This window comes from Chanos chanos, chromosome 6 (assembly GCF_902362185.1).
Source record: "Chanos chanos chromosome 6, fChaCha1.1, whole genome shotgun sequence".
Lineage (NCBI taxonomy): Eukaryota > Metazoa > Chordata > Actinopteri > Gonorynchiformes > Chanidae > Chanos > Chanos chanos.
The window spans coordinates 48331281-48345693 of record NC_044500.1 but is presented as its reverse complement, the minus strand read 5'-3'; the positions used below and the strand labels follow the sequence as shown (position 1 = coordinate 48345693).

At 46.2% G+C, this 14413-nt stretch overlaps 1 protein-coding gene across 1 annotated transcript; it reads right to left on the bottom strand.

Moving 5' to 3' along the window:
* On the bottom strand, positions 1-14180 carry LOC115814271 (prostacyclin synthase-like). Its single transcript, XM_030777041.1, has 10 exons — positions 14113-14180; positions 12429-12552; positions 11559-11734; positions 10229-10372; positions 9352-9479; positions 8141-8316; positions 4614-4758; positions 3782-3963; positions 1733-1884; positions 1-160 (listed from the first exon to the last, which is right to left on the bottom strand). The coding sequence occupies exons 1-10, from the start codon at positions 14178-14180 to the stop codon at positions 1-3; spliced, it is 1455 nt and encodes a 484-aa protein (XP_030632901.1).
* Between the last annotated feature and the right edge of the window lie 233 nt (positions 14181-14413).

Here is a 14413-nt window from a genome sequence, read left to right as displayed (position 1 = left end):
TTAGTGGATTCTGGACTGGGCTTTGAGTTTGTAGCGTACAAACATTTCTCTGTCAGGCTGAACCATTCCGAATCCATAACGACTTGTATCGAACCCTGGGATTCCCGATTTGGGGTCACACAGCTCCATATCCACGTGGAACAACACCAGAAACACAAACCTGAGGAAGAGAGGGAGAGAGACAGGACAGGTTAGTCTCATTCACTGGACATGAGGAAGAGAGAGAGAGAGAGAGACAGGACAGGTTAGTCTCATTCACTGGACATGAGGAAGAGATGAAGAGAGAGAGAGAGAGAGAGAGAGAGAGACAGGACAGGTTAGTCTCATTCACTGGACATGAGGAAGAGATGAAGGGAGAGAGAGAGAGAGAGAGACAGGACAGGTTAGTCTCATTCACTGGACATGAGGAAGAGAGAGAGACAGGACAGGTTAGTCTCATTCACTGGACATGTGGAAGAGATGAAGGGAGAGAGAGAGAGAGACAGGACAGGTTAGTCTCATTCACTGGACATGAGGAAGAGAGAGAGACAGGACAGGTTAGTCTCATTCACTGGACAAGTGGAAGAGAGATAGAGAGAGACAGGACAGGTTAGTCTCATTCACTGGACAAGTGGAAGAGAGAGAGAGAGAGACAGGACAGGTTAGTCTCCTTCACTGGACATGAGGGAGAGAGAGAGAGAGAGACAGGACAGGTTAGTCTCCTTCACTGGACATGAGGGAGGGAGAGAGAGAGAGAGAGACAGGACAGGTTAGTCTCCTTCACTGGACATGAGGGAGAGAGAGAGAGAGAGACAGGACAGGTTAGTCTCATTCACTGGACAAGTGGAAGAGAGAGAGAGAGAGAGACAGGACAGGTTAGTCTCCTTCACTGGACATGAGGGAGAGAGAGAGAGAGAGACAGGACAGGTTAGTCTCATTCACTGGACATGAGGGAGAGAGAGAGAGAGAGACAGGACAGGTTAGTCTCATTCACTGGACATGAGGGAGAGAGAGAGAGAGAGAGACAGGACAGGTTAGTCTCCTTCACTGGACATGAGGGAGAGAGAGAGAGAGACAGGACAGGTTAGTCTCCTTCACTGGACATGAGGGAGAGAGAGAGAGAGAGAGACAGGACAGGTTAGTCTCATTCACTGGACACGAGGAAGCTCCGACACTTAATGACATGTCTGAGACTTTTCGTCTGAGTGAATGACATTCTGTGACGATGACATCGTTTTCAACGGCACGGCTGTCACTGCGGTTAAGTCACTGGCATCTGAGCCAGTGCCCCGTTCTCCAGCAGATCCAGTTTGCCCGCTGCTCCGCCCACACGTCCTGGCACACTCTTTAGACTCTCCGTGTCACTAAACGGCTTTTGCTTGCTTTGTTTAGAGGATTCCCGCCCCTCTAACAAGCTAAACTACAGAGAGAGGATGTGTGTGTGTGTGTGTGTGTGTGTGTGTGTGTGTGCGTGCGTATGTGTGCGTGTGTGTGTGTGCGTGTGTGTGTGTGTGCGCGTGCGTGTGTGTATGTGTGTGTGTATGTGAATGCGTGTGTGTGTGTGTGTGTGTGTGTGCACGTGCGTGTGTGTGTGCATGTGCGTGCGCGTGTGTGTGTCTGCGCGTGTGTGTGTGTGCGTGTGTGTGTTTGTGTGCACGCTCATGTGTGCGAGTGTGTAATCCTGTGTCCAGTGTTTATGAGTGGGGCGACCTGAGGGAAAGCATTGTTTTCCGGGTCGTGTCAGGACACTCACTGTTTCATGGTGTTGATGGCGAACTGTTTGCCCATGCAGCCGTTCCTGCCTGCGCCCCAGGGTAGCGTGTAATACTTCAGTCTCCGGCCACCCTTATAGAAGTCGCTCTTTGGGGTTCCATCCGCATTCAGAAACCTGTCATACTTGAATTTCTGTGGAGAAAAAAAAGCGAGAGAGCGAGAGATTAGTGGCGGCTCGCCTGTGACTGTTCAAACGTTTTCCTGTTGTGAGCCACATTCTCTCCTGCGTGCCCTTGATTCTGCAACCTGGGCACTTTGATGCCATCGTGTTGTGGTCACGGGCAAAGACCAACCAAATAGATACTTTCATTCGTTTAAACGGTATCCATGACGCAGGGCTCTATCCGTCTTCCCACGCGGATTAGTTCCCTTCTCCGTTACAAAGACCTCACAATCCAATGGCTGCCCCCTATTCTGGGTTAAACCTTTATGCAGGTAATCCCAGGTCAGTTTAAACTCTGTGCGAATGTGTGTGTGAGAGAGAGACGAAAAGGGGGAGAGGGAGAGAGAGAGAAAGATAGAAAGAGAGATAGAAAGAGAGCTCCTAGTCCAACCTTACATAAGCACACAATCCACTTGAATGGCTTTTGCAATTTGTCTTAGAGGCCTGACAGGAATAACACAGTGCAGATTGCGTGTAGACACACCTAGGGCCATTACACTTAGAGTTTGATTGTTCTCAGCGCCGTCTGAGAGTAATTGTTCCTGTCAAACGCAGAGGGAACATTTTTGATGCAAGCCAGATGTGGGACGTCTCCTACACCAGGGAGCTAGTGCCCTGCTGACTTTCATCCTCTGATTGCTACCTGGGAAGCAGGTGTGTGTGTGTGTGTGTGTGTTTATTAACGTGGCCGCATATGTACATACATGCGCATGCATGTTTCTGTATATGCACGTGTGTGTCACTCTCCATATTTGTGTGTGTGCGTGCATATGTAAACCAGGTGTGCTGGACTCAGAGTCTAATCTAATGAAACAGAATGAATCTAATGAAACAGAATGAATCTGATGAAACAGAATGAATCTAATGAAACAGAACGAATCTAATGAAACAGAGTGAATCTGATGAAACAGAATGAATCTAATGAAACAGAGTGAATCTGATGAAACAGAATGACTCTGATGAAACAGAGTGAATCTGATGAAACAGAATGACTCTGATGAAACAGAATGACTCTGATGAAACAGAGTGAATCTAAAGAAACAGAATGAATCTAATGAAACAGAGTGAATCTAAAGAAACAGAGTGAATCTGATGAAACAGAATGACTCTGATGAAACAGAATGACTCTGATGAAACAGAGTGAATCTAAAGAAACAGAATGAATCTAATGAAACAGAGTGAATCTAATGAAACAGAGTGAATCTGATGAAACAGAGTGAATATGATGAAACAGAGTGAATCTGATGAAACAGAATGAATCTGAGTAGATTGAAAACAGAGTGTTCATGGGAGTCGCTCAAAGTAACCGCTGACTCTCTGCCCCTAAGGTCAAAGTAACCTCTGACTCTCTGACTCTAAGGTCAAACAAACTGAAAGTAACCTCTGACTCTCTGACTCTAAGGTCAAGCAGACCGAAAGAGGAGATCTTCTGAGAGTGTCCACTGCATTGGTTAAATCACTTCAGACTGAAGCAGAACTTTCCTTTGGTTCCCAAACAGAGTGTTATTGTCTGGTCTATGACATCACTGTCCCCTCTTTCATTTTGGTCTCCTAGTTCACAGCGCGCTGAGTGGCTTCTCAGAGCGATTCAGTGCTTAATGCTGTAAAACTGAACTGTTTGGTCGTCTCCAAACTATGACAGCTCACTTCACAGGAGTTGTCTGTCTGAGTAAACTCAACTTCTGAGTATGTAACCACCTCAGTTCTCTCACACTGCGATGGAAGTCATTTTCATCACTTTAAGATGACCTAGTTTTTCTTTGTGTGTGTGTGTGTGTGTGTGTGTGTGTGTGTGTGTGTGTGTGTGTGTGTGTGTGGTGATTGTGTGCTAGCTGTTTCCTGTGGTAGGCCGAGCGTGTACTATACCTCAGGCTCTGGATGTATTTCCGGATCGTTCTGGGGACTGACGAAAGGGAACAAACACAGCCTGTCGCCTTTCCTTAGATCATACTCCTGTCCGTCAGCCATGACCAGAGTCTTGTCCTGCAGTACCTCTCTGGTGATGAAGGGGGCAGCAGTGAGCCTTAGAGTCTCCTCCAGAGTGCTGTCTGGAAAACCCGAGGTTACAAAACACACAAGCATAAATTAGGAAGTCACAATATATATACACACACAGAGACAGACTCTGCTGGCAAAACGTATGGCTCTGCACCGGCCGACGGCAGGTCGTGAATTTTCTGGATGGCTTTTTGCCTCGCTTGAACCTGGAGGCACTGGAGCCTGGGAACAGGCTCTGGCCTGCAGGGGTATTCCACCGCTCTGCTGTTGACTTAAGCGGGCGGATTGTTTACTGTGCAGGTGGAATCACCTGTCGGGGGTGATGTCACAGCCGCTGGCTCATGGAAAAGAGCCAGATGACTAAAAGCAGGCGGGACAGCAGCCTCTTAACACAAACGACCTCACTGAAGCCTCGAGCGATCGCCATGACTACTCTCAAACAACCCCTGTCCCATTATGTCTCTCTCTCTCTCTCTCTCAGTCTTTCTCTTTGTCTCTCTCCCTGTTTCCCATTACAAACCCTTTTTTACTGGTGTCATTCATGGAAAATCTGTGAGAGGTCTGACAAAACCTATAAAAACAATTTTGAAACTATGGATCAAGCACATCATTGAGGTAACAGTTCAGCACAGCTGTCATGTATTGATGACTGAAAAGGAGCTGACGCCTTGACGACCGTAAGTTTAGCGGTAAAACTCACCAAACACAGGTGTGGGTTGTTTTGGGTCTAGGAATACTCCTCCCGGCAGCGTGACCCTGCTCAACTCTTTCTTCACGGCAGTCAAGGCGTCTGCGTGTGTCAACAGGTACGCCAACATCCAAAACATGGCTGGCCCGACGTTACCCTGCAAAAGAACACATCAGAGCGTCAACACCGCAACACCCACCCCTCGTCACGACAGGACGCAAAAAGAACATGTACAGAGAAAGTTGGACGGTGGACACTGGACACCGTGAGGACACCGCGAAGGCGACTGGCGGACCAAAGTGACCCCTCGCAGAGAGATCACGTGGGGGGAAGACTAATGCCAAAGCCCGTGAAAGCGGAACGATTAAAACGCCATGAAGGCAAAAAAAAAAAAAAAAAAAGAAAAGAAAAGAAGTGTCCTCATATTTTCCTCTCCTTTCATGTGACACACAGATTCACAGCTCTGCTTCCTCTCAGAGCAGCCAAGCGCCCAGAGTCACAGACTAAATAAGGACACTGAGAGGGGCATCAAAGGCAGACATAAGACTGGAAAAAAACCATAAACTTAAGTGTTTAAGTGACTCACAGGTGTTAGAGGAATGAACCGAGAGGATCAGGAGAAGTGTTCATCGCCCACTGTCCTGAACACAGTGTAGAGCTGAGACTGAACAGCAGGACCCGTGTCCCCGCGGTGCGGTGTTAAGCAGAGCGCAGGGCAGATGAGTGTCAGTTATAATGGAACTAAACCTCACACGCTCAGTAAGAAAACGGGACTAGTTTACTGATGGAATCTACACTAACTCTCAAACAAATACTTTTCACATACGTTTCAAGGGCTTACGGGGTAAAGCCAACTCAGTGACGTACACTAAACTATACTGTACGGCACTAAACGATCGCTTCTTGTGCGTTCCTTAGAAGACCACGTGACACGGCAAGGTCAGACGTGAGTCTGCTGCCCAGTCTGAGGCGCGTTTATGCGCCGTCGGGTCCTGTCACACAAGAGTCACACAGATGGGCCAATGCAATGAAAGCCAAATTAGCCTCCTTCCCTGGTGATAATGTTTACTTACTGAGAAGACGTCCTACTGAACCAAGACCGTTATAAGCCATCGAGACACCGAGCGCAATTCACGACAGATCTGAGAGTCTTGTAACCAAACTGGATTAGCCAGACGTTCTCAGTTTTCACGCTGTGGAGGATCTGGACGGTAAAACGGCGGGAAAAGCCCGAGACTGAAGGATGTTGGCTTGAGTTACGCTAAGAGCTGATAACTTACTTTGTGAAATCTTTCCCGGTTGAAATTCAAACGGTCTTCTGCTGTACTTCTGCTCCAGCAGTCGCTTTTGACCGTAATATTTCTCAGGTTTACTGTGTGTCAGTCTCAGTATTGGGTAGGCGCTCGGCACACTGCAGAAATCACACGACCAAACGATAAAAGGAGAGAGAGCCTTTCGAGTTTATTTTTTAAACAGCAGATGAAGCTGCTACACGCAGGAATAGCTCCTGTCACCTCTTTCCCTCTCCATGTTTATCTTCTGCGAGAAAACAAAAGTTTGGCCTAATTTAAAGACAAACCAGACGCTGAGGGTTTATGCTAGAGAACAAGCGTAACGTACGATGGGTTTTGGAGGCTTGTGGGTTCCCAACAGGCCAACAACTCCATCTGCTGGTCAAATTAAGTATGACACATTGTCCCAGCGTTTTGTTTTGTTCTCCTGAGCGTAGCGTAACGTCCTGGGTGTCGGCACAGACTGGCACAGACTGGCATGTCCGTGTGAGCGGAGTGAAACGGGCGGGAAGAACTGACATGGGAACCGACGGCTCTCTTCACTCCCTGACGCAGCACTGGCGTTGTGTTGTCCACCGGGAGAGCGCACATACACCCAAACGCCTTCTGTCTGCTTCATAACACCTGAGACATCATTTTCCACCTCAGAGGCAACCCCAAACCCGCCCGGTGCCCCAGCCTCACGGGGGGCAGGACGCAGAGAGGGAGGTGTTGGGTTGGTCAGGTCGGTAGGAAATAAAGCTTAAAGGAGGATTTGGCGCCTTGCCTGTGTTTAACAGATACAAATTGTTCTTTGAAGTGAGAAAAACACAGCCTTTTGATGCATGTACTGTATGTTCCTACTGATTTCACATCTTAAATTCCTCTTTCGTACGTGAGAAGGGTGGGGCAGACCTCTCAGTGACGTTTTCTGTTTGATTTGCTTTGTTTTCTTTCTCAGGCGTATCACTGAACATGTGGTAGTCACCAGCGTGTTTTGTGCCTGGTCGTTATGTTGACATATTTCAGAAATGCCAGCCTCCTGTCACACACACACACACACACACACACACAGTGAGATGAAGATTAGCTTTGGCAGTGAGCCAGCCATTGTGTGTACACCGGGTGTGCTACCATCATGCTCTTTTTACTGACACTTGTAATGAAAGGAATTTGTGTTGGGTACAATGGAAACAATCAAATAGACCTATTTAAGTGCTAAAAATATCCTGACAAGATCTGTGTTATAGATAATATCATCATTACCAGAGTTCAGTTTGGAATATCCCTGGTCCCGGCTCTAGGAACTTCAGGTTTACCCCAGTTATCTGATTGGCTCGTCAGGACCACCGTAGGGCTGATGGGTAAATTGCCTTTTTGTCGAAAGAAGACAACTAAAGAGGTCTGGGAGGTTTCCGTTCGTTTTTTCCCTTTGAAGGATGAAAATCGGTTTGAGTCGTCTGAGGCCCGAGCTGACGTCCAGTTACCAAACCGCTTATCCTGACTACACTCACACAGCAAGGCTCTCTATATCACACACTGTCTGTCATGTCTGCACCCAAGACTGCAAATTACCCGCACGAGCATAAACTCACAGATTTTCACGCATATCAGTAAATAAATAAATATTGCTGCAAATCCTTAATGACATCAGATCCATAAATTCCAACTGATCATGCGTGTAACTGACACCAGTAAAGACCCAGAAGCAAAGCCCTCGTCTGACTCCGACGGAGGAACACAGAGAGACTGCGTCGTCCGTCAGTTTACAGTCGCGAGATTGTCCGCCTCCAGGGCTCTTCAAATCCTCCTGCTCTTCTCTAATCCACAGACAATACTTTTGACTTTTTCCACAAAACACGCCGACTGAGTTTTGCAAAAACCGTCTGCCCTTTGATCTCCACTTGTTTGCTTTGGCTCTGTATGAGTGGGCAGAACCAGCTGTTCCCTGGCTTAAACGACAGGGCTAAGCTTTGAGAGAGTTGTTTGCTGAGTGATTGTGTTGGGGATAAATATAGCCTATTATTAGCCTGAGCTATGACGTCGGCATAGTGTGTGTGGTATGTGTGCACAGACGTAGCAGGCATCCCCTGATATTTCCTGGGTCACGGCAGACAGACAGAGCTGTGAGGTAATCGTTTTGCAGGTAACTGATTGAGGTCATTGTTTGCGCGGTGCAAAGCAGCGGGCGCGGTGTGCGCAGCCGGCTGAGATCCAGAAGATTCGACAGGCTTAGGAAACAAGACTGCGGGAAAAGGAGAGACTCACCTGTGTGGCCCACAGCTGCATGAGGAGCGCTCTCCTCTGCGTCTCCTCATCAAATCCCTCCTCCCTCAGGAGCCTCCTGTAGTCCCGCAGCCAGAGGCTGGAGTCCTCCCTCAGGCCAGACAAGGCTAACAGAGCCCAGAGTCTCTGTCTCACCGAGAACACCGCCTGTCTCTCACCTGCGGACACACCAGTCAGTCAGTCAGTCAGTCAGTAAACAGGTAGGCGATACAGTGTTTGTGAATAAGTGAAAGCGTGTTGGTGTATTTGATGATGTGAATAACAGTTAAGAGTGAATGAAACACCGAAGCGATGAAGACACGCGACTCGTCAGATGCCGTCGTACAGGTGGGACGGTCGCTAAGCGACAAAAACCAAAACACACAAAACGAGGGGAGAAAAGCAAAAAGCGAATCGCTATCACACAGATAAAATCTTCGCTCGGGCGAACACGGGACGAGACTTTCGCCGTATTTGGCGTCGGACAGGGACGGAAGGGTGGAGCCAACGTGGTGTGGGCGTGTGTTTGACACAAGCCAAAAAAAAAAGGGTGGACTTGCATCAGATATGTTTGTGTTAGGGGAGCTGGGTGGAGGGGGGGGGGGGCAGGCAGGTGAGAGAGTGCTGATAAAGTCTAGGTGTGATTACCGGCCGATAAAACACACCAGTAACGAGACCAATGGAAAGTCACCCTGGGCTGACGAACGTCTGAGATCATTCAAAAAACGCTATGGAAACCAACAGAGGAAAAACACAAACAACTTTCGATGCTGACATCATAACGATGTGCTTTAAAAAAAAAAAAAAAAACAGACATTGTGACTGCACAGCCGTGCAGACGGCTCTGGTCAGCGGAACTTTCCAGCGTGATCTGGAACAGACCTGGACTGAACAAACACTTTACACAACCACTCAAACGCCTCAAAACACCTTATTTAAAAAAAAGAAAAACAAACAAAATCTTTCATGAAAGCAATGATGAAAATGTGAAAAAATCAGAGGTTTCCCAGCCCAGTCCCGGAATGCCATCAGTCAAAGTCATTCAAACACTTCTGTTTGAGATAAGCACTAGTTTTGTATCCGGTTGACCGTGTGAATCAGGTGGGCTCTTCCTGACACAAGAGCCAGAGTGCTCAGAATGTCTGGAGGGGTGGTTTTAATGGGTAGTTTTTTTGCCAAAGTCATTTGTGGGTGATGAAATAATGATTGACAACCTGACTTGAGGGTTTTCCGCGCCAGTTTGGTCAGGAGGCCCTCGAACCTCCGGTAGTCCTCATAGACGTTGGTGGCGTCTGTTTTGTTGTTGTTCTGCTCCCCGCCAAAAAGAGTGAGGTACCCTGCTCTGAAGGGAGAGAGAAAAGAGACAGAGAGAGAGAGAGACAGACAGAGAGACAGACAGAGAGAGAGAGAGAGAGAGGAAGAGAGGGAAGGAGAGGAAGATTCCGTTAGTCACATGTGATGCAAGAGTTACATCAGTAATGTCTCCAAAACCGGTTTTTAACTGGACAGGTGGATGTGAGCTGAGAGGTCATTTCCTGCTGATTTTGGTAAAACGATGATGACAAACGGCCGCGGACTCCTGACTGTCCGGATGCTTTAAATATAGACAACAACGCGATTTATGTCTGTCAGCGCAGCTGTTTAGAGATGTCAGCTGATGTTTACAGTTCGCAGATGTGTTTACAAAAGTAAACTCTCGGACATGTAAGATGTAGTCCAAGCTCTCAGAAATAGTACCAACGTAAACCTCTAAGAGGCGAGAGTCACATAGTTTGCTGTGAATGTGGAAACAGTGCATCAGACAGTTTACTAACGTCAGTGAGGAGATCAGTCCATGGGGGCCAGAGCAAGGGCACTCTGATAAGGAGAGGACTTTTTAATATATACACTTGGCATGAACATGCTTCAGACATCACATCTCTTCTGTGGCAACTCTGCATTTTTTCCACCGTCCGTGTCCCCGCGTGTTTACAAACGGTGGTTTCTTTAAGGGGTTGTTCCTCTAAATTGTGTATTATAGCTGTTTGTCTCGGGCTCTGGGCACTTTAGCTTGACGGGCGAGTAAGGAGAACGAGAGGAAAGGTGACGTACCTAAAAAGTAAGCTGTAACAGAAATTGAAGAGCCCATCCCGTTTCCAGTCCGTCTGGTCGGGTAGCATCTCAGATGTCAACAGAACTCTCAGGTTTCTCTGCATGGTGTCATTCAAAGACGCAAGACCTTCCCCATGAAAGTGTCTGTGGACGTGAAGAGGTAAAGGTTAGACGCAACGAAGAATCTGCCTTAACGCTAAACACACGCGCGCGCGTGCCCCGCCCACCACTGTTTCCACTGCTCCACTTAACGCCTCACGTCACTAATCAGCCACCCTGTGTGTGCTTCAAACTAGCCCCAAATCCTCACTGATGCCTCCAGTTTCACTGCTTACGTGGACTCGTTCTTCAAATGCCTGGTGCATTGTTGCTTTGTTTGTTTGCTTGTTTGTTTTCATGGATGCCTGACATTATAAATCATTGTAGTGATGTTTCCGTCTGAGTGAAAAAAACATCAAATTTTTGTATTCTGGCCCACACAGCGTATATAGTATGTAGTATTGCCCTCCAGTCGTTTAAATCGTACTACTGTAAAACACACTGATATTCCAGATGTTCCACTGCTGTAGGTCATGCTAGAATGCGATAGTTAATATCGGCAGGGAGTCTGAGCACATATAGAACAGCATGCCTCTGTATAACAGGCTGAGATTAACACACCTGGCTCAAATTATACCACCTCAATCAGGTGTGCTCAGCTTCAGATGAAGGGATTTCCCTGTGTTCAAACACCGTTTTCAGACAAAAAAAAAAAACGCTTTTCGTGAGGTGGGGCGATAAACGGGTGTTTCTGAACATACGAAGAGGAGATTAATGTGATAAAACATGCAAAAACATGTGAGACGCTCTCTCTCTCTCTCTCTCTCTCTCTCTCTCTCTGAATCCACAGAACAGTGACCTGTTCACTCAGTGGAAAGACTGGGTGGTTCTTGTTTAGAAATTCCTCCTGTAGACCACACTGGATCCCTCTGATCTGAAACAAGCTCGGCTGTACCACTGACACACGCAACAGGAATGGAAAACCAAACAAATAAGAACGCACTCAGAACAGATTTGAAAAGATAAGCAAAGAGGCATTCTGCTTCTGCTTTGTCTTTTCGTTCTTGTTTTCTGTACAGAGAGGATTCCCCCCCAAAATGACATACATAGCCATAAAAAAAAAAAAAAAAAAAAGTTTTTAAAAACACAACACTAAATCTGCCATCAGAATCATTCAGGTCTAATTCAAGGCCATGTGTAAGGAGGTGGAAACTGAAGGTATTGGTTGATAGAGGAAATCCAGAGCACGTCAAAGTCGGTAAAAAAAAACAACAACAAAAAAGCAGCATACCGTCTCATAATGGCTTTCTCTTTGTCGGAGCTGTGGTTTGGAAGCTGTAAGCCAAAGATCCTCTCCATCAGTATCTGGGCGTAGCGGGAGAAATCCAGGGAAGTCGTGTCCCGGATGACGGAGTCAAAGGAACGAGGGTCCAGCAAGACGGTCACGTAACGTCCAGCCACGCGAACCTGGGGCACAGAGCCAACGGATACAGCACCAAAGAGTCAGGTAGAGTTTCTCAGAGTCAGGGTCTGTGAACCTACAGGACTGCACAGGTGTGTCAGGGTCTGGAACTGACACACTCGTTACAATTCATCAAGGGTTTGAAGATTTGTTCACCAACATTTTACCAAAACGTTTTGGCGTGACCAGCTAGTACATCTCTGTCACTTTTGGAGCGAAAGAAAAGAAACCTAAGTCTTCTCCCCGTTCAAGTTTGTAAGCCTGACAGTTATCATGCACGTAGGCCAGCCACAGACTCTGTATCAAAGAGGACACTATGAACTAACACTGGCTCTGGAAACTGTCTTTACACTGAGAGAATCTAAAGTTTTAGCATGGCATTAGGTTCTTGCTGAGGGCAAGTTCTCTCCTGATGCACCTGTCCTCATTAAAGGACCCTGGCCCACCTGGGTGTGTGAAAGAACTTAATGCTTCATGGAAGCACTGTATTCTTTCAGCCTATAGACAAAAGCCTCTGCCATTCCAATGACCAGCCTAAATATGCTCATCTCAAACTGCTGGACTGAATCTATGGTCTGTATTTTTGTGTTGTGGGCATGGGCAGAGGACTGCTTATAACATCACTAAAAATGAGAAACGCGGAGAAAAGCAGTTTCACTCGCGCTTCTGCGTGCGCGTGAGGAAATCGTGCGCGCTCACCGTAAAGATGTCCCCATGTTTCATCCTCATCCTGGTCAAAAACTTGGCGGCATCTTTTCCGAAATCGAGCGCGTGTCCCAACCACGGAATAATTCCTTTATCCAGAGGAGGTTCTCTCTTTGATCTACATTGAAAGAAAGTCATTGAGTCATTTTCATTCATTCAGGCTGTTTATGTCGCAATAGTGACATCAAATTAAATCTCCGGACCTGTTAAAACTTGCATAACAAAGATGGACCAAAATTCAACAACTGTTCGACTTACTTAACAGTCGGTGACTACCCCAGCGTCGAATGACTCGACGATTTTGAGCAACATAAACAATGACTGAAACATGACTCAACAGCCAACTCTTTCTCAAAAAGGAAGAAGTAGCTGCTTTAAAGTACTCTCTATGAACAGGATATTTGATGTCTCATTACGTAATTTATAATGCATCAATACTGAGGTTTTCCCTTGGCAACATGAGCAGAGACAGGCGGGAGAGGTCAAAATTAATAAGTCAACGATATAGCAGTAGAGTCATACTTCGTCACGTTGTCATCCGAATGATGTTTTAAGAAATCATGTAGGCTATGTGTCTGTTTGAATGCGGCTACGTGCGCAAGAACGTGTGTAGCTTCATGTTAGCAACGTGCCAACCTTTTTGTGCAACGAGCGACGTGACTGTGTGTCTCACACGAAAGCGCAGCTGTAGCCTATATGTCACATCTGTATAATTCGCAGCAGTGAAGGCTAAAGCGCGCAAAGTCTAATACATACATGTAATACATACATGCGTATATATACATACATACATACATATACACACGTGCATACTTCTGCATATACATACATAAACACACAAACACACACACACGCACGCACATACATACACACATACATACATGTATACATAGTTGACGACACCAGTTGTTAACGTCATTTTTGTCTCCCATTAGTGCCATTTAATGAAGCCAAATGAAATGACCTCACGCCATGACTACAATCTGGATTTGTTCGGGAGTTTTGCAAATGCATGGTTATTATGGTTGATAAAACATTATTATGGTATGATAAAACATTACACGTACAAACAGGTTAAAATGTCATCAGATTATTATCTTATTATGAAAGCATACGCAATTAATCCTTAGTAATAATTTTTTACTCATTTTTGTTCACATAAATACCAGTGGGTTGTAATTTATTCCCATCAAACGAATCATTTTAACTAGTATGTAGGCTGTCATATAGTTGTCTGTTAGCCTACAGATGAATTAAAGAAGCGGAGAGACACTGACCGCTGTAAAATAAAATAAAATAAAAAATACAGAAATACAGTCGAACTCGTCACACGCGCAAATCAAACTCGTTTTGTTTGTCTAGGGCGCCTGTCACAGCCACCTGTGTATGTAGAACTTCGACATGCCATGGCTTTGGTTCTGTAGGCTTGTTTTCATTATGTAAATGCCCCGTAATACCAATTAAAAAATAAAAATTAAAAAGACAGAAAATGCTTACGGCATTGCTTAACTATTTCGATACATTTTTGTAAACAATAATCGAAAAATTCCTGCCACTAGGCTACTATGTACGTTTAGACAAAAACATAATATGAAACTTTAAAATGAAGTAAGAGTACGTCTATGCTCCCTATCCAACTCTTTCTGCCCGCGGGACATTTCCTGTGTGCTGTACTCACCGTGTCCTGTCTGAAAACAGCAGGAAGAACAGAATGACATTGAAGAGCAGAAGGATTGTCCAGATCATTGTGATCGTCTTGAGTGATGAAATGATTTTCGCGGCAAACATCGGTACCTGACAAGCGACCTTTATTTCGCGGTGGGGCGGGACTTGCAGCTGCATTCATCCAATCCGATCTTTCTCCGTCGGTGCGTCGTACGTGCGTTCATCGAAGAGTAGAGAACGGTTTTTGTAACGAGGATTGCGATATTCCGCAAATAAATGCACTAGGAACTTTTGCGTGTTGTGACGAGGCTGCC

Excerpts from the sequence above, each read along its gene's own strand:
- LOC115814271 (XM_030777041.1), bottom strand. The coding sequence starts at position 14,180 with ATGATCTGGACAATCCTTCTGCTCTTCAATGTCATTCTGTTCTTCCTG. Across the intron at positions 10,373-11,558 it reads GAGAAAGCCATTATGAGACG|ACACTTTCATGGGGAAGGTC; the intron begins GTATGCTGCTTT and ends TCACGTCCACAG. Across the intron at positions 9,480-10,228 it reads TGTTACAGCTTACTTTTTAG|AGCAGGGTACCTCACTCTTT; the intron begins GTACGTCACCTT and ends CTCTCCCTTCAG.